General features: G+C 42.5%; 2 protein-coding genes across 4 annotated transcripts; one reads left to right on the top strand and one right to left on the bottom strand.

Annotated features, from left to right (window-relative positions):
* Positions 1–372: 372 nt before the first annotated feature.
* spdya (speedy/RINGO cell cycle regulator family member A) lies at positions 373–7976 on the top strand. 2 transcript variants are annotated; one of them, XM_029766828.1, is made up of 7 exons: positions 373–952; positions 1330–1642; positions 1809–1867; positions 5637–5722; positions 6005–6180; positions 6479–6836; positions 7132–7976. In XM_029766828.1, the coding sequence occupies exons 2-7, from the start codon at positions 1390–1392 to the stop codon at positions 7196–7198; spliced, it is 999 nt and encodes a 332-aa protein (XP_029622688.1). In that variant the 5' UTR covers positions 373–952; positions 1330–1389; the 3' UTR covers positions 7199–7976. The 2 variants fall into 2 exon arrangements, with proteins under 2 accessions (XP_029622688.1, XP_029622689.1); XM_029766829.1 differs by having other exon boundaries at positions 377–952; positions 6005–6176.
* On the bottom strand, positions 7977–18270 carry trmt61b (tRNA methyltransferase 61B). 2 transcript variants are annotated; one of them, XM_029766825.1, is made up of 8 exons: positions 18206–18270; positions 16925–18025; positions 16491–16593; positions 10013–10203; positions 9549–9640; positions 9126–9328; positions 8798–8881; positions 7977–8210 (listed from the first exon to the last, which is right to left on the bottom strand). In XM_029766825.1, exons 2-8 carry the CDS (start codon positions 17819–17821, stop codon positions 8176–8178), a joined length of 1605 nt encoding a protein of 534 aa, XP_029622685.1. In that variant the 5' UTR covers positions 17822–18025; positions 18206–18270; the 3' UTR covers positions 7977–8175. The 2 variants fall into 2 exon arrangements, with proteins under 2 accessions (XP_029622685.1, XP_029622686.1); XM_029766826.1 differs by having other exon boundaries at positions 16925–18248.
* Positions 18271–19054: the final 784 nt, after the last annotated feature.

The following is a 19054-nucleotide window of genomic DNA, read 5'->3' as shown; positions in this document are numbered from 1 at the left end:
GATAATGCAAATCTTGAATTATTACTTAGTTGGGCTAACTATTTTTTACTTCTTGCTATAGGCCTACTTCATCAGCATCCTCTGCTTGCGTCCCTAATCCCTACCTGTAGCCTACAACAACAAAAAAACATACATTTCGGGGCACACCGTTCTTAAATTTCAGTGGGACACACTTGTGACTTGCAATTCATGTTCCACATTTAAATTATAAAACGAGCATGCAATTCAAATGAGAAAATTCACCCTGATATTTTAAACATTTAATTTGGGACTCGAGGTACTTCAAGTGACGTGTCAATCCTCGATATTAAACACAAACAAATACAGGTTGATCATAATTAGGCACGTCTCTCCATTACTTTGTGTTGAAATTGCTCAAACTCAAAACATGATGAATGGATACCACTTTGAAGTGTCTAATTATCCCTACACAATGTTCAAGCCCTCAGTTTTGGGACATTTGTGCATATTGCGGAGGCGCACTAATGGAGGTCCGAGGTGAAATTGAAGGTGGCGATTTGGGATTAAACCTTGGTCTCTACACATCGTAGGCGGGTTTTCTCCCTGTTCAATTGCCCGTCTGTAAACGACATTGTGCAGTTCTGATAAAAACCAGTTCCATTTTTGACGTATATTCAAGCGCGCTCCCGTCAAGCAGTTAGTCGCCCGCATCTGTGTGAGATAGCACGAGACACCTTTCAGTTCACCACAGTTTCCCCCTCATTAAATAATTGTTTACTGAAATAACCATTACACATACCAATTACCCAGTTGATACACTTTTACTCGAATAACAACTGCTTTCTTTGCCCTGTCACAACAACATAGCAGCTAACGGAAGTTAGCCAGCTAGTTACTGTAGCATAGGACGATCTGAGGAAACGTTTCAGATTTCTTCAAGTCTTGATTTTCACGTCTGAATCTGAGACCACACTATCTGTTCTAAGCAAAGGTAAGACATGGCTACTTCATCTGTAGACCAACATATTTATAAGTCAACAAAATGAATTGTGTGGTTGTCCCCCATAGACTTTTAGCTGCCGGCTCCTGTCATAGCCAGCCGAAGTGACCGCTTACGTCGTTAGCCAGCGCTAACTAGCTGTGCTGTAAAGTAGTTGCTTTTGTTGCTAGACAGTTAGCTACAAAGTGATTGTCTTTGCTTGCTGACGTTCTAACTCGCTAGCATTTCTCGAGCGTAGCTAGTTTCAAAGCAAGTTGGTTCTTAACTAATTTATTTACGTCAACTAGCTACTAAAACATGTCAAAATATAATTGTATCACATTGTTGCCAGTCATTAATTTCTCTCACACTACTTATGTCACTACCAGGTCAGGAACACTCCCTCAGAAAACATTTCACTAGTGACCATTCATGAACAAATCAGCAGCATGATGAAACACACACACAGCTGGTGCCAGACACCCCCCTCAGTCACGGTGAGAATCAAACCCAACACAGCACACACCCTCCAGATCAAGAGAGGCCTGAGGCTGAAGAGACCTAACCTGCAAGTGGCCCAGGGGCCTCCGGGCAAGAGTCAACCCAGCCAAAGTCATGTCGAGGCCACAAAGGGCAAAATCATATGGGGCCCGACGCTTGTCATTCAACGAGACGAGATGGCAGCCTTCTTCAGACTTTTTGGTGAGCCAAAGAGAACAGTCCACTTACACCAGTCATAATATCTGAGGCTGTTTGTTTAAAGTTGATAGAGCCCTCTCAACAATTTGTTTGTTTTATTGAGGCTTGGCACATCTCAGATTAGAGACAATGAGCAGTCGGTTTCTCAAGCAATTTTATTTGGTTACAGATGACGATTTGATACAAGACTTTCTGTGGATGGACTGCTGTTGCAAAGTCACAGACAAGGTAAAAAGCATTGCTTTGGAGGGTACCAATTTCATTTGTGTAGTGATTAACATATACAACTACGGATGGACATGAGTACTCGAATGGACGTCAAAACTTTATCTTTAACCAGGGTTCCATTTTTTTTCAAATATTGTAAATCTATTTGGTCGACATTTTGTCTTGAAGACCACGTTCATTTTCTCGGAATCTAGTGTTCCATTTGTACATGTGCATTTGCATGACAACAAAAAAGGAACCAAGCCAAGCATCACAGTTCTTCCTAAATTCCCTTCCCCCTCCCTTTATGCCTACAGAAATAAATGCCTATAAAAATGTATCTAACTGATGGGATACACAAGCTACATTCCTTGCCAAATGATTACAGTTTTATCACAGATTCAAAATGGACTGGTTGACTGAAGTAGGGAAATGTTTTCCAACTAGCTGCAGTTTTGGACTAATTGCATCCAGTCTATTTTCTGCCTAGGCTACTTGGCGGTTGTCACTAGTTACCACAGACACAAAGTCAAACTTGGCTATATTGAAGACATTTCTGAAAACAAAATGAGCTTTTTGGTGTTCATTTAATGTTAGGCATAAGGTGAGCAGTGTGGTTAGATTTTAAAGAAGATAAATTGTAGAAATAGGCAGGGTTTGACTTTGTGGCTATGGTAACTAGTGCCGACCCTACTTTTGCGAACTGCTAGTGCCATTTAGAATTTGTTAGCCTAGGCTATAAACTCCTTAAACATAGACAGGTTCCACACTGACAATATGCAAAATCATCTGTTTGATAAAGACAGAGCGTATTTTCATCAGAATCATTAAGCCTAGGCCTACTCACCAAACGGATGACATGGCTGTAATTCATCCCCATGAAGTGTGTTCAATGTGGAATTGTTAATCCATTTAGAAATTTCCAAAGAACAGGCAGAATTAACTAAATCAAAAACAAGACAGATTTTGGTTTGTAACCCTGAACATTTTTTATTTCGACTTGCCATATTGAGCCCAGTTTCAAATTATCACTAATTGAGAAAACTATTCGAGATGCGCATCACTTCACACTATTTTATTCTGTTATATTACATGTTTTTTTTACAATAAAATAGGTGTCTTGACTGTAGTAAGGGCTCGGGAACTAAGAGCATCATGTCTGCTAAATTAACAAAACAAGGCTCTGCCATTGCACAGCCATAGGCTTCTACAAGCATGCGCGACTGTTGAGGTTACTACCTTTTTGAAGATTGTGTTACACGATATAATGTAACCAGTTGATATTGCGGTTTCAATAAATTAATCTTTAAATGGCACTTGTTTTTTTTTACTGAATTATAATTCCGCAAATAGGATTCATAATGGTGATAAATGATGCATTGTTGCGCATGGTTTGCATATACAGTACCAGTCAAAAGTTTGGACACACCTACTCCATTTTTTATTTATTTATTTTTACTATTTTCTATATTGTACAATCGTGGCCAAAAGTTGAATGACACAAATATTAATTTCCACAAAGTTTGCTGCTTCAGTGTCTTTAGATATTTTTGTCAGATGTTACTATGGAATAGTGAAGTATAATTACAAGCATTTCATAAGTGTCAAAGGCTTTTGACAATTACATGAAGTTGATGCAAAGAGTCAATATTTGCAGTGTTGACCCTTCAAGACCTCTGCAATCCGCCCTGGCATGCTGTCAATTAACTTCTGGGCCACATCCTGACTGATGGCAGCCCATTCTTGCATAATCAATGCTTGGAGTTTGTCAGAATTTGTGGGTTTTTGTTTGTCCACCCGCCTCTTGAGGATTGACTACAAGTTCTCAATGGGATTAAGGTCTGGGGAGGTTGCTGGCCATGGACCCAAAATATCGATGTTTTGTTCCCCGAGCCACTTAGTTATCACTTTTGCCTCATGCTGGAAAAGGCATTGTTCGTCACCAAACTGTTCCTGGATGGTTAGGAGAAGTTGCTCTCGGAGGATGTGTTGGTACCATTCTTTATTCATGGCTGTGTTCTTAGGCACAATTGTGAGTGAGCCCACTCCCTTGGCTGAGAAGCAACCCCACACATGAACGGTCTCAGGATGCTTTACTGTTGGCATGACGCAGGACTGATGGTAGCGCTCACCTTGTCTTCTCCGGACAAGCTTTTTTCCGGATGCCCCAAACAATCGGAATGGGTATTCGTCAGAGAAAATGACTTTACCCCAGTCCTCAGCAGTCCAATCCCTGTACCTTTTGCAGAATATCAGTCTGTCCCTGATGTTTTTCCTGGAGAGAAGTGGCTTCTTTGCTGCCCTTCTTGACACCAGGCCATCCTCCAAAAGTCTTTGCCTCACTGTGCATGCAGATGCACTCACACCTGCCTGCTGCCATTCCTGAGCAAGCTCTGTACTGGTGGTGCCCTGATCCCGCAGCTGAATCAACTTTAGGAGACGGTCCTGGCGCTTGCTGGACTTTCTTGGACGCCCTGAAGCCTTCTTCACAACAATTGAACCGCTCTCCTTGAAGTTCTTGATGACCCGATAAATGGTTGATTTAGGTGCAATCTTACTGGCAGCAATATCCTTGCCTGTGAAACCCTTTTTGTGCAAAGCAATGATGATGGAACGTGTTTCCTTGCAGGAAACCATGGTTGACAGAGGAAGAACAATGATTCCAAGCACCACCCTCCTTTTGAAGCTTCCGGTCTGTTATTTGAACTCAATCAGCATGACAGAGTGATCTCCAGCCTTGTTCTCGTCAACACACACCAATGTTAACGAGAGAATCACTGACATGATGTCAGCTGGTCCTTTTGTGGCAGGGCTGAAATGCAGTGGATTTTGGGGGGGGGGATTCAGTTCATTTGCTTGACAAAGAGGGACTTTGCAATTCATCTGATCACTCTTGATAACATTCTGGAGTATATGCAAATTACCTTCATACAAACTGAGGCAGCAGACGTTGAAAATTAATATTTGTGTCATTCTCCAAACTTTTGGCCACAACTGTAGAATAATAGTGAAGACATCAAAACTATGAAATATCACATATTGAATGACGTAGTAAACAAACGTTTTAAACAAATATATTTTATATTTGAGATTTTACAAAGTATCCACCCTTTGCCTTGATGACAGCTTTGCACACACTTGGCATTCTCTCAACCAGCTTCTTAATGCGTTTGAGCCAATCAGTTGTGTTGTGACAAGGTAGGGGTGGTATATAGAAGATAGCCCTATTTGGTAAAAGATCAAGTCCATATTATGGCAAGAACAGCTCAAATGAGCAAAGAGAAACGACAGTCCATCATTACTTTATGACATGGTCAGTCAATCAGTAAACTTCTTCAAGACTGTTGGAAAAGCATTCCAGGTGAAGCTGGTTGAGAGAATGCCAAGAGTGTGCAAAGCTGTCAAGGCAAAGGGTGGCTACGTTGAAGAATCTCAAATATAAAGTATATTTTGATTTATGTATCACTTTTTTGGTTACTACATGATTCCATGTGTTATTTCATAGTCTGTCTAAACTATTATTCTACAATGTAGAAAATAGTAAAAATAAAGATAAACCCTGAGATGAGTAGGCATGTCCCAACTTTTGACTAGTACTGTAGATGAATGTGCACATTTCTTTCCCAGTGTGGGACTTGTTCTAAAAATGTTTTTATTCAAGTACTCTGAAAACAATTGTGAGTATTTGAACAGAAAAGAAAAAAAAACATTTCAAACGCCCATCCCTGTATACAAGCCATGATGATGCATCATAAACTAATTTCAATTCAACCTCTCTTCCCTATTTCAGTACCTTCTAGCCATGGCGTTTGTCTACTTCAAGAGGGCTCGCTTCAGTATTGGCGAGCACAACAGAACAAACTTTTTCATTGCACTGTAAGTTCTGTGAATCTACTACTCTGAAACAAATAGTTGACTCTGTATTCTGAACATCTGAGTAACTTTCAATGGATGCATTTGTATCAGTCTACAAGTCCTAAATGTATCACTTGTTGAGAATGGAATTGAATGGGCCGGTGCGGACTGTGACAAACAACATTTGTAATTGTAGAGCTACTTATCCCCCCAAAAAAGAGGGAGAGAATTAATTGTACAACTGGCAACAAACAGCTAGGAATCCTATTTTTGATATCTCATGCCACTTTTTTCTTTTCACAGATACCTAGCCAACACCATGGAGGAGGATGAGGAGGAGAGCAAGTACGAGATCTTCCCATGGGCGCTGGGCAAGACCTGGAGGAAGCACTTCCCTCGCTTTCTCAAGCAGCGGGACAAGCTGTGGGCTCGCATCGAGTACCGGGCTGCAGTCAGCCGCCGCTGCTGCGAGGAGGTAGGTATACAAAACCATTACATGAAATTATGGATTAGGTGTAGGTCTTCCGCTCTCTCTTGACCTGGATGGAATTCTAACTTGACGCATCAGTACATAACTCAAGCATGCTGTCAAGCAGTCAGATTTGGGCCAACATTTGAGATACCCACATGGATGTCAAGTTACTAGGATTCGTTCCTGTGCCTTACTGCTATTGTCAGCCGCATCTTTGAACTGGAAAATGTACCATCTCTCCTCTTGAATTGGTTGTCTTTAACCATGTTTATTTATCCTTGTCTGTGTACACGCCCTCCTTCCAGGTGATGGCCATCGTGCCTACCCACTTCATCTGGCAGCGGGAGCGCGCCGAGCACCACAGCGGCGCTCAGCGGTTCTACATTGGCGACCGGGAGAAGGTCCACATGCCCCGCGGGCCCTCCGCCTCCCCCGCCCCCTGTGCCCTCTGCGCCAAGAGCTCCGGCCTGGGCCTCTCTTCTTCCTCGGACTCTGGATCCTCAACCTCCCTTTCGTCCTCCCCACTACCCTTTGCCCTGGCCCTCTCCCTGGAGACGACTCCACCCAGGTCCCAGGCTTCATCCTCCCGCAGACCGGGCGAAAAAAAGACCAAGGTCCAAACCAAGGCCCAGCGCCCCTGCTGCTGCACAGAGGAGGCCCCAAGTGAGTGCAGGCGTTGGTTACAGGACGGCTGTGCTATGGTTAATTTCTTGCAATTTTCTTGTTAATTTCATAATTTGGAAGCAAAAGGATGACTACATATTGATTGGCAAGGCTTGCTTGAAGTTACATTAAAATAATCAATGTAGAGTGACAGCAGCCAAGTTTTTCTGTATCAATTTGTAACTTATGTTTTGAAGTAAAACACCCAGCAAAGATTTGTTAGACCCTCAATATATTATCTTGCTCCTTTAACAACACTCATGTCTTAGCTAACAATTTGAATGTGTTTCGTCAGGGAACGAGTCTTATTGTGGAGCAGGACACGACCCATCTATGGACTGGATCAACGAGGAGTAGAATAGTACTACAAAAACCAACTCAGGACTACATTTCCCAACCCTGGTCCTGTGATGCACTGATACCCAACTTGTGCTTTTCATTCTGTGAAGCATGTATTTAGTTTTCATAAAATCTATAGAATGCCAATTTACTGCTCTACCTCGATTAGGTGGTTTAAATGGAAACTAGCATCCACAGGGACTAAATCCTATCTTGAGTATTTGTGTAACTAACTTGTAGGTGTTACTCAAACTTCAGTGTAGTTGTCTCTCATTTATCAAGTTAGGAATTGGTTCAGGGCTTCTTTGATCAGGGTTTATATTGTTGCTTTAGATAAAGGCATGTAACATTTCCCTCAACTGTCCTGACACATGCCATGAAATGTGAAACATTCCAGTTAAAACATTTGCTTCACTTTGTTCTGTGTATACTTTTTATAGACACAACCTGTACAAGGACTTAAGTCAAACTCTCGGGGCCTCTGTGTAGTCAATGTCTTTGCTTTAAAAAAGCTCGTTATTCCGTAAAGGTGGACACGCTTGATTTTTTTCAGAACTGATTAATCACTCAAAACACTTATTTATTTGCTGAAGCACTTCAAGGTCTTGCACATTGGGCAGATCCTGTAATGGATTTGCGGCGGGAACTGTTGACTAATTCCTCAAATCAGCTGGATGGATATGTACAGCATTTGATCCATGAGTGAAGGCTTTATTGGCCAATGGGGTTACAGTGGGTATGTTCTGTGATACTGACTTGCCAGTCTAATGGCCTTACAATAAAGGCTTCTTATGTCCCCCTTAGTTTGGTGTTTTATTGAGTCTTTATATTTGAAGTGTTGTCAAGCAATATGAATTTCTACATCTAGGGCAACTACTACATTTTCCTCTGCCGTACCAAATCACTCTAAATGTTCTCAGACAAGGCAACTCACATTTATTTATTAATATAATACATCCAATCGCTCCTCTGAGTCTTCAAATGCGAGGAAGGAGGCTAGCTACCCCTGACTCTTCCTCAGTTTCACCAGGAATGCTGAAAAGGACAAAATGTTACAGTGAACAACAATACCATGGATGTATTCAGAGATAATCATTCTGAATGTAGCAGATAAAAATGTCATGAAGACCTGCCCAATTCTCCGTGGCAGAAAATAATTTCTATCTCAACAGAACCCACATCGAATTTTCCATCAAACTGACTTAAGGCTGTGCATAATAACGAATGGCACATTTTGAGCTTATGTTCAATGTGTTCACATTGCATTTTCCACTCTACCGATGGTTATCACACAAACTATAGATAAATATCAAACTTGCCCAATCTGGTTTTGGCACATGCTCTATAATCTAGACAATGGTTTGCTGGTAAAGTGGACAGGGTAAGGGTTATGATGAGAGCAATATTTCTATTTAATATTTGGCAGCCAGGCATTGATCATGTAATTAGCACTCAAATAATATCCTTGATATTTATTGGAAATTTGCATCAAGCTCATCACCTAACCACCATTAAAGGTAGACCAGTATACTCAGCTAAATGACTGTCGCTGTCATGATTTGTCATTCGATATGATTTAACTTGCATAAAAACTTTATGGAAACGTGGTTGTTGACACTAACCTGTGTGGCTAGCTTGCTCCGGGTGAGGTCGAGCAATGTAAGGGACACTCCCATATGGTGCGGGTTCCAGACCGCTTGTGTATTCTGAAAGAATAACAAAATGTGTGGTAACACCCAATATTACTAAATAGAGGACTTTTATTTTGAAAATGTCAGTGATCATGTGCCATGTGAAAGACGGGTTCAGAATAACACATTTCTGTATAAGGGAATCATATAATGCAACGGCAGCAGGATATTATAACTGCCTTTAGTTTATACAGACATTATGACATCCAAGGTAACCCAATGATCCCCATGTGACCGGATGATTTGAACAAGAAATCACCTTTTTCTTCATCCAACTTGTTATTCTCCCCGTCCTCCTGGTTTCTCGCTGAGGGAGGAGCTTTCCTGCGGCAAAACCGCCCATCTTTCTGGATTGCCGGGGCCAACAGCCAATCCCTGAGCTGCACTTCGATGATGCGTTCACACAGCAGGGGGAGGGCAGAGCATCGGAGGCCCTCCAGTAGATCAATGACCTGCGTTATACTGAATCACACAGAAGAGAGAGTGAAGGAGACATGTAAAGTACCTCAAAAAAATGGAAAACACACTTAAAAGGAAAGTATATGAGGAAATGAGGGCCCTGTCCAGAAATAACCTCTGAACCCCTTCACACTTGTGGAGATCTGAGAGGATTGGACAGGTGTATGCAGTGTTTATGGGGTATGGGCAAGGGGTTGTTTATGGACGGGTCAAGGTTACTCACTTGGCTAGGTAGACAGCACAAACTGCTCCGGGATGGAGATGTGGAGTCACAGTGGGCAAAACCAATTGAGGGCTTATCATATCCAGAGCAATCTGAAACACACACACAAGTTTCTGAAGGTTAGTCTTTCAAGTGACTGGTCAAGGGATGGTTTCCCAGACACAGATTCAACTCCTGGGCTGAAAACCATGATTAGTGCCTGAATCTGGCGCAGCAGTAATGCTCCCGAATCGTGACCACGCATACCCCCCTGTCTCGGCCACTCAGTCTTTGCCCCCAGGAGTAGGGGCCCTACTTCTGCTCCTCTATTTCTCTGTATGTCCTATCATAAATTATAAGATTTCCAAGGTGATTTGCCTTACACTGCAAAAAAAACAATTATACAAAAATACACCAGTATACAGAATTGCTCAATAAAAACTATAAGTGACATGCACTCAATTACAAGCAAAAAATATCCTTACAGAGTGAAACCCTCGCCCGGCGAGGAGCAAGGATGCCCCCTGCAGGTCAGAGATATGAAACTGGACGTTGTCGGGCCATTCCTCTCCTCGCTGCAGGATCCAGGAGGAACGCCAGTGGTTGTAGTTGAGCACAGCTCGTCTGTGGTGGTCCTCCCTGATTTCCACACTCATAACGCTGCCCTTGGAGCCCACTGGCGAGAACAATAATAATAATACATGCCATTAAGCAGACACTTTTAGGGTGTTTTCACACTTGGTCCCTTTCAACCAATTTTTGTAAACTCAGTGCGGTTCGCATAATTTTTTGTGCAGTGTTAACACTCCAAAGTAACTCAGACCACTCAAAAGAGCCCCTGAAGTGAACCAAACTGAGACCATCTCGAGAGGTGGTCTGAGTTCGGTTCGCTTGAATTCCGCATCTGGTTCCCTTTTTTAGGGCAATGTGAACTCAAAGCTCCCCAGGTTTGCTTGTCATTATTCCCGCACCACACACTAGACTACTGCAACATCCTCATATTGGTGCCACAAAAGAGAGAAGATGATGATGTGCAAGTTCGCTGGAAAATGTGTGCTGTTTTTGGATATTGACTACCAATTGTCAAGGACTCACAGAAATTCCAACATTTGTGGAGTTTTTAGTTCAGATTATTTGTTTGCAATATGTGATCTATAGGCTAAGGTAGCTTCCTAAGCTGTTTATTGATTGTAGAGTTTGAATAGTGTGAGAAGACAACCTATTTGGTGAGAATCACAGAGTACACAATCTATTTTAGCTCTTAAAGGGGCAGTAGCTTACCTTGGGTGTACACTTTTCAATTATAGCATTATTTATTCTGCAGTTATTCTGCTATTTATTCTGTTAGCAATAAAATGTACATGTTAATAGTATCTTCTGATTGCATTTAATTAAAATATGAGACATAATAATTGGAATCAATTAGCAGAGTGGTGCCAGGAAAATAACCACTCCTTCAACGTCAACAAAACAAAAAGGAGCTGATCGTGGACTTCAGGAGACAGCAGAGGGAGCACGCCCCCATCCACATCGACGGGGCCATAGCGGAGAAGGTGAAAGGTTTCAAGTTCCTTGGCATACACGGACAATGTAAAATGGTGCACCAACACAGACAGTGTGGTGAAGAAGGCTCAACAGTGCCTCTTCAACCTCAGGAGGCTGAAGAAATTTGGCTTGGCCCATAAGACTTCAAACGTTTACAGATGCACCATTGAGAGCATCCTGTCAGGCTGCATCACCGCCTGGTACGGCAAATGCACCGTCCGTAACCGCAGGGCTCTCCAGAGGGTGGTGCGGTCAGCCCAATGAATTACCGGGAGGACACTGTCCTTCAGGACATCTACAGCACCCTATGTCACAGGAAGGCTAAGAAGATCATCAAGGACCTCAGCAACCCGAGCCACAGCCTGTTCACCCGCTATCATCCAGAAGATGAGGTCAGTACAGGTGCATCAAAGCTGGGACCGAGAGACTGAAAAAGAGCTTCTATCTGAAAGCCATCAGACTGTTAAATAGCCATCACAAGTCGGCCTCCACCCAGTACCCTGCCCTGAACTTAGTCACCGTCACTAGCCGGCTACCACCCCATTACTCCTCCCGGCACCTTAAGAGGCTGCTGCCCTATGTACATAGACATGGAACACTGGTCACTTTAATAATGTTTACATACGGTTTTACCCATTTCATATGTACAGTATGTAACCTTTATTTAACTAGGCAAGTCAGTTAAGAACAAATTCTTATTTACACTGACGGCTTACCCCGGACAACCCCAGACGACGCTGGGCCAATTGTGAGCTGCCCTATGGGACTCCCAATCACGTTCGGATGTGATGTAGCCTGGTAACCAGTACCAGTCAAAAGTTTGGACACATCTACTCATTCCAGGGTTTTTCTTTATTTTTACTATTTTATACATTGTAGAATAATAGTGAAGACATCAAAACTATGAAATAACACATATGGAATCATGTAGTAACCAAAAGAGTAAAACAAATCGAAATATATTTTATATTTGAGATTCTTCAAAGTAGCCAACCTTTGCCACAGCTTTGCACACTCTTGGCATTCACTCTACCAGCTTCATGAGGTAGACACCTGGAATGCATTTCAATTAAAATGTGTGCCTTGTTAAAAATGAATTAGTGGAATTTCTTTCCTTCTTAATGCGTTCGAGCCAATCAGTTGTGCTGTGACAAGGTAGGGGTGGAATACAGAAGATAGCCCTATTTGATAAAAGACCAAGTCCATATTATGGCAAGAACAGCTCACAAAAGCAAAGAGAAACGACAGTCCATCACTACTTTGTTGGGTTCTAAACGAACAGAGTAAAACTCACTGACGATTAGTAAAGCTTAAAACCAAGTTTATTCACCCATTGGGTGGTTCCACCAGTGGTAGTATATGTACACCCCAATTTGGGTGACGTCCTCCTTCTCTCTAAACATTACATCTCTATTGCTAGGCAGGAAGTTAAGTGATGCTGGCAATAAACTGTTCCTTCTCCCTTAATGTGACCTGACCTCATCCCCCATTCCTCACTAAACCACATCTCTCCATCCTTATCAGTGCCTGCCACATGTGATTCTTTCCCTCACTCAGTACATTCCAAGCTTAACTGCATCCACCATATACATTCCTCCTACAGATAACCATTACCTTCTGGTGTAGAAACCAGACTATGGCACTCAATATTTCAACAGAATACCTGATAATTAACAATATTTCAAGTTTAGAGTCAGAACTCATCAACTTTAAGACATTAAGGTCAGTCAATCCGGAAAATTTCCAAAACTTTGACAGTTTCTTCAAAAGCAGTTGCGAAAACCATCAAGCGCTATGATGAAACTGGCTCTCATGAGGACCGGCCCAGGAAAGGAAGACCGAGTTACCTCTGCTGCAGAGGATACGTTTATTAGAGTTAACTACACCTCAGATTGCAGCCCAAACAAAAGCTTCACAGAGTGTGGTCCAGTGCTGCAAGGAAAGACCTAGTTAAGCTACAGCTGGCCCAGCACGTCTTGCTCTTCATTGTAATCAGAGGGCTGATATAAATACTATGCATGTCAGTCTCTCTTGGCTAAGAGTTGATGAGAGACTGATTGCATCACTTCTTCTTAAAAGAAACATTAATGTGTTGAAAATTCCTAATTGTTTGCATAGTCAACTTACACACAGCTCTGACACACACACTTACCCCACCAGACATGCCACCATGGGTATTTTCACAGTCCCCAAATCCAGAACAAATTCAAGAAAGACTACAGTATTATATAGAGCCATTATTGCATGGAACTCCATTCCATCAGCCCATGGGGATCCAAATGAAATACCAAGTAACAGACACATCTCAACATCAACTGTTCAGAGGAGACTGCATGAATCAGGCCTTCATGGTCGAATAGCTGCAAAGAAACCACTACTAACACACCAATAAGAAGAAGAGACTTGCTTGGGTCAAGAAACACGACCAATGGACATTAGACCGGTGGAAATCTGTCCTTTTGGTCTGGTGAGTCCAAACGTGAGATTTCTGGTTCCAACCTTCGTGTCTTTGTGAGATGCAGAGTAGGTGAACGGATGATCTCTGCATGTGTGGTTCCCACCATGAAGCATGGAGGAGGTGTGATGGTGTGGAGGTGCTTTGCTGGTGACGATGTCAGACATTCATTTAGAATTCAAGGCACACTTAACCAGCATGGCTACCACAGCATTCTACAGTGATACACACTCCCACCTGGTTTGCGATTAGTGAGACTATCATTTCTTTTCTACAGGACAATGACCCAAAACAAACCTCCAGGCTGTGTAAGGGCTATTTGACCAAGAAGGAGAGTAATGGTGCTGCATCAGATGACCTGGCTTCCACAATCACACGACCTCAACCCAATTGAGATGGTTGGGGATGAGTTGGACGGCAGAGTGAAGGAAAAGCATCCAACAAGTGCTCAGCATATGTGGGAATTCCTTCAAGACTCTTGGAAAAGCATTGCAGGTGAAGCTTTTTTGGTTACTACATGATTCCATATGTGTTATTTCATAGTTTTGTCTACAATGTTGAAAATAGTAAAAGAAAGAAAAACCCTTGAATGAGAAGGTATGTCCATACACACACACACACACACACACACACACACACACACACACACACACACACACACACACACACACACACACACACACACACACACACACACACACACACACATACATACAGTTGAAGTCGTAAGTTTACATACACTTAGGTTGGAGTCATTAAATCTCGTTTTTCAATCACTCCACAAATTTCTTGTTAACAAACTATAGTTTTGGCAAGTCGGGTAGGACATTACTATGTGCATGACAAGTGATTTTTCCAACAATTGTTCACAGACAGATTATTTCACTGTATCACAATTCTAGTGGGTCAGAAGTTCACATACACTAAGTTCACTGTGCCTTTAAACAGCTTGGAAAATTCCAGAAAATTATGTCATGGCTTTAGAAGCTTCTGATAGGCTAATTGACATCATTTGAGTCAAATGGAGGTGTACCGGTGGATGTATTTCAAGGCCTACCTTCAAACTCAGTGCCTCTTTGCTTGACATCATGGGAAAATCAAAAGAAATCAGCCAAGACCTCAGAAAATAAATTGTAGACCTCCACAAGTCTGGTTCATCATTGGGAGAAATTTCCAAATGCCCGAAGGTACCACGTTCATCTGTACAAACAATACTACGCAAGTACAAACACCATGTAACCACGCAGCCGTCATACCACTCAGAAAGGAGACGCATTCTGTCTCCTAGTGATGAACGCACTTTGGTGCGAAAAGTGCAAATCGATCCCAGAACAACAGCAAAGGACCTTGTGAAGATGCTGGAGGTAACCGGTACAATAGTATCTATATCCACAGTAAAACAAGTCCTATATCAACATGACCTGAAAAGCCGCTCAGCAAGGAAGAAGCCACTGCTCCAAAACCGCCATAAAAAAGCCAGACTGCGGTTTGCAACTGCACATGGGGACAAAGATCATACTTTTTGGAGACATGTCCTCTGGTCTGATGAAAGAAAAATAGAACCGTTTGGCCATAATGACCATCGTTGCTTGGAGGAAAAAGGGAGAAGCTTGCAAGCCGAAGAACACCATCCCAACCGTGAAGCATTGGGGTGGCAGCATCATGTTGTGGGGGTGCTTTGCTGCAGGAGGGACTGGTGCACTTCACAAAATAGATGGCATCATCAGGAGAAGGGAAAATTATGTGGATATATTGAAGCAACATCTCAAGACATCAGTCAAGAAGTTAAAGCTTGGTCGCGAATGGGTCTTCCAAATGAACAATGACCCCAAGCATACTTCCAAAGTTGTGGCAAAATGGCTTAAGGACAACAAAGTCAAGGTATTGGAGTGGCCTTTACAAAGCCCTGACCTCAACCCTATAGAAAATTTGTGGGCAGAACTGAAAAGGCGTGTGTGAGCAAGGAGGCCTACAAACCTGACTCAGTTACCCCAGCTCTGTCAGGAGGAATGGGCCAAAATTCACCCAACTTATTGAGGGAAGCTTGTGGAAGGCTGCCAGAAACATTTGACCCAAGTTAAACAATTTAAAGGCAATGCTACCAAATACTTATTGAGTGTATGTAAACTTCTGACCCACTGGGAATGTGATGAAAGAAATAAAAGCTGAAATAAATCACTCTCTCAATTATTATTCTGACATTTCACATTCTTAAAATAAAGTGGTGATCCTAACTGGCCTAAGACAGGGAATTTTTACTAGGATTAAATGTCAGGAATTGTGAAAAACTGAGTTTAAATGTATTTGGCTAAGGTGTATGTAAACTTCAACTGTGTGTGTGTGTGTGTGTGTATGTATATATACACACACACACACCGACATTGCTCACCTTAAGAAAAATGTATTCCATTCTTTTACTTTTAGAGTTGTGTGTATATTGTAGGATAATTACTGCACTGTTGGAGCTACGAACCCAAGCATTTCGCTAAACCCGCAATACCATCTGCTAAGCATGTGTATGCAACAAATAAAACTTGATTTGCTTCCAAAATCTAAGTAGTTATATCTAGCTGTATGATAACACACTCTGATTGAATGGCTTGTCCTGCACTTTGTGAAAACCCAGAGTGCATCCAGGTGACTTACAAAAATGTATACACGCATGACTGTTTGGCCCCAGCGGGAATCAAACCCACAACCCCTGGCGTTGCAAACGCTATACTCTTACCGACTGAGTCACACAGGATCAAGACCAGAACGAGGGGTATCGGGGACACCCCAAATTGCCAATCTTGGACTATTCAGTTTTAGAATAAGGCTTTCTGATTCATCCTAGTGAAGGCTTAGAATATGGATGCAGTTTAACTTTCCCCTCTATTGTTTGACAACCAGCCACACAAGCATTTGTCCACATTCACTCATCATGACTCATAGCAAACAGGTGATAAAATAAATATACAAACCAGCTCGGGACAGGAAAAGCGACATGGCCCCTGACCCGGAACCTGACTCCAACACACAGTCTCCCTCTGTGACGTCCATCATCATCAGCATCATACTGGCATCCTGGAGAGAGGAAGAAAGAAGAGAGTGTGAAAGTGAAAGAGACAGAAAAACTCATAGGATATAAGTCTTTCCTACAATGACCTGTTGTAGCTAAGTATGTATTGTGCAGCTGTATTATGCAGTTAAAGTATAATCTCTTGATATCAAATCATGTAATGTTTGATTCCACAAGCCAAGCCAACACAGTCAAGACTATACCATTGGGCTGGTGATAGCACTGCATGCACTCTCCATAAGCAACAATGATTCTGCTCAGTAGCATGATGTATTCTGGGAAAAAAAAGTTCTGCCTCTTCCAGTGCCAGACTGGAGCATTTGCTACATACAATACCTTTGGATAGGCGATTGCCGGCCCCCTCTTCATATAAAGCACGTATTCCTCCAGGTTGGGCCGCCGTATAAGGATGGGTGTCCCGTGGATGGTCCGAATGAAGTCTCCTGCGTGGCGGCCGACAATGTCACTGTGTCCGATGGTGCCCCAACTGCTCTGGAGACGTTGCCCATCCTGCAGCTGAAACATCTTCCTAAACTCCACGCGGCCCTTCTTCCGGTACTCCGCCAAAAGTAGTTCCCCAAAAGTGAGTAAATGCTCCCCGGGAAGAAGGGTGGGAGTCATAGGAGTCACGTATCCCTCCTGTTGCGAAGAATTTGGGCAACCATTTGGCTCTAGTTCTGTGTTATCAATGACAGTACCATCCTCTTTTTCTTCTCTCGGTCTAACTGTGTCATATCCTATTTGCACCTGTGGCTCTGCACTTTCTACTTCTCCTTGTGAGCTGTGGGTCTTAGTCTCAGTCACCGAGGCTGCTGAAGTGTTGTGGTCTTTTTGAACACCAACCCCATCAGGTTCCCCCTGTTCCACTTCCTGGTTCTCCTCCTCTCTCAGCGCCAACAATTCTGGGGCTAGGGAGTCTTGAGGCAAAAGGCGGCTAATCCTCTCCAAGGGTGAGATGGGTCGCCTTTTACCAAACAAACCTCTTCCCTGGGTGTGCATAGGGGTTAGATTCTGGGGTGAGGGGTCAAGGTTGTCTGTTGTTTTGCTCCCTTTCTCATTTTCCCCTTTCTCCCCCTTAGGATCAGTCCCAAAGCTCCTTGTGTACAGTGTACATGTAGGGAATCGACTTTTGGGGTGGAGCTGCCTGTATCCCTGCTGGCCAATGCAGGTGACACATATCCGCACCACTCTTTGTGTGAGGAGAGACCCACCTAACTGAAACCCAACAGACATCAGTGCGAAGTGGAGTAAAACTGTGTGTGCTGAATTGGTATCATGTAGATAGTGTTTTCATGATACCAGCATGTTGCATTCAGTGTTCAATGCTTTTTCAAATCACTAAGTGTCACTTGACAAGTGACATATGATTCTGACAGTGACTTGATTTCACAACGAACTTTGTTGGAGAATAACAACCCACATTTGAAAAGTCCGGTCCTTCACAAATGAGAGAAGGCAGAGACGAGAGTAATTATAGATATACAGTATACTATACATTTACATCAAAAATCATGAACAAAATTGACGGCGCGTTTACATTTCAGGAGGCAATGGCAGATAGCGTACAGAAGACGATGTATATAGATCACCTATTTTTTTTAAATGTCCTTAACTTACAGTTTAGGTCCTTGCCCGTTGCTTTACACTATTGATGTCGCCATGCTGGAAAACGCATGTGTTCTACGTCAATGCAAAGCGACAGACCACGGCTGCCGTACTTTCTATTTACCAGTAGATGGCGCTGATTAAATAATTATTTCCTGGCGATAAATGCACATGTACTCTCCAAAAAGTGATGTGCTCAGTTGCTAATGTTTACACTAAAAAGGTCATGCCACCATGCAAAAGAGAAAGAAAAAGTTAATGTCATGCCGACATGCAAAAGAGAAACAATTGCTATGGCATCCACGCATAATTTGTTGCTCTTTGCACGGTAGTAGGCAGCTATAATACTGCCACAGACAGATCTATACATTTCTATGAGAATAGAATTTGTCTCTAGTTGAACTCGTTTAATAATTCAACTAATAGCCAGAGCCACTTCAATGTATCAAAGACATAGACTGTTTACTTTCATACGGCATCAGACACCTGGGCTTCGTTCAGGTGCTCTACTGAACGACTGGTTGAAAAACTGGCAGCAGGGTTCTTCTTCGATTAGGTTTAAAAGCGGTTGGAATCCAATATGTTGCATTACTGCCAACTACTAGACTGGAGTACAACTCCATTATTCTTTGCTTGAAAAAATAAATAAATACCCTACCATCTATTCTAACACTACACTCAAAACATTTTTTATTTTTATAAAAATAACACCACCCTACTACACTATTTAAATCTATTTAGTCCTACCTCAGGCCAACAACCTGAAAGGATGGGACACCACCACCTCACACACCCTGTAACTCTTCTGATGTCAAGTCTCGCACACCAAAATACCTCTCTGCAGCTGCCACCACATTCTCA

This window comes from Salmo trutta, chromosome 12, assembly GCF_901001165.1.
Source record: "Salmo trutta chromosome 12, fSalTru1.1, whole genome shotgun sequence".
NCBI lineage: Eukaryota > Metazoa > Chordata > Actinopteri > Salmoniformes > Salmonidae > Salmo > Salmo trutta.
This window is presented reverse-complemented; position numbering and strand designations above follow the sequence as displayed.

What these genes read in the sequence shown, in the direction of transcription:
- spdya (XM_029766828.1), top strand. Translation starts at nt 1,390, where the DNA reads ATGATGAAACACACACACAGCTGGTGCCAGACACCCCCCTCAGTCACG. An exon ending in AGCCTTCTTCAGACTTTTTG is followed by an intron (nt 1,643 to 1,808) that starts GTGAGCCAAAGA and finishes ATTTGGTTACAG; the next exon opens with ATGACGATTTGATACAAGAC. An exon ending in ACAAACTTTTTCATTGCACT is followed by an intron (nt 5,723 to 6,004) that starts GTAAGTTCTGTG and finishes TTCTTTTCACAG; the next exon opens with ATACCTAGCCAACACCATGG.
- trmt61b (XM_029766825.1), bottom strand. Translation starts at nt 17,821, where the DNA reads ATGTCTGTTGGGTTTCAGTTAGGTGGGTCTCTCCTCACACAAAGAGTG. An exon ending in CCGGGCGAGGGTTTCACTCT is followed by an intron (nt 9,641 to 10,012) that starts GTAAGGATATTT and finishes TGTGTGTTTCAG; the next exon opens with ATTGCTCTGGATATGATAAG. An exon ending in TGTGCTGTCTACCTAGCCAA is followed by an intron (nt 9,329 to 9,548) that starts GTGAGTAACCTT and finishes TGTGTGATTCAG; the next exon opens with TATAACGCAGGTCATTGATC.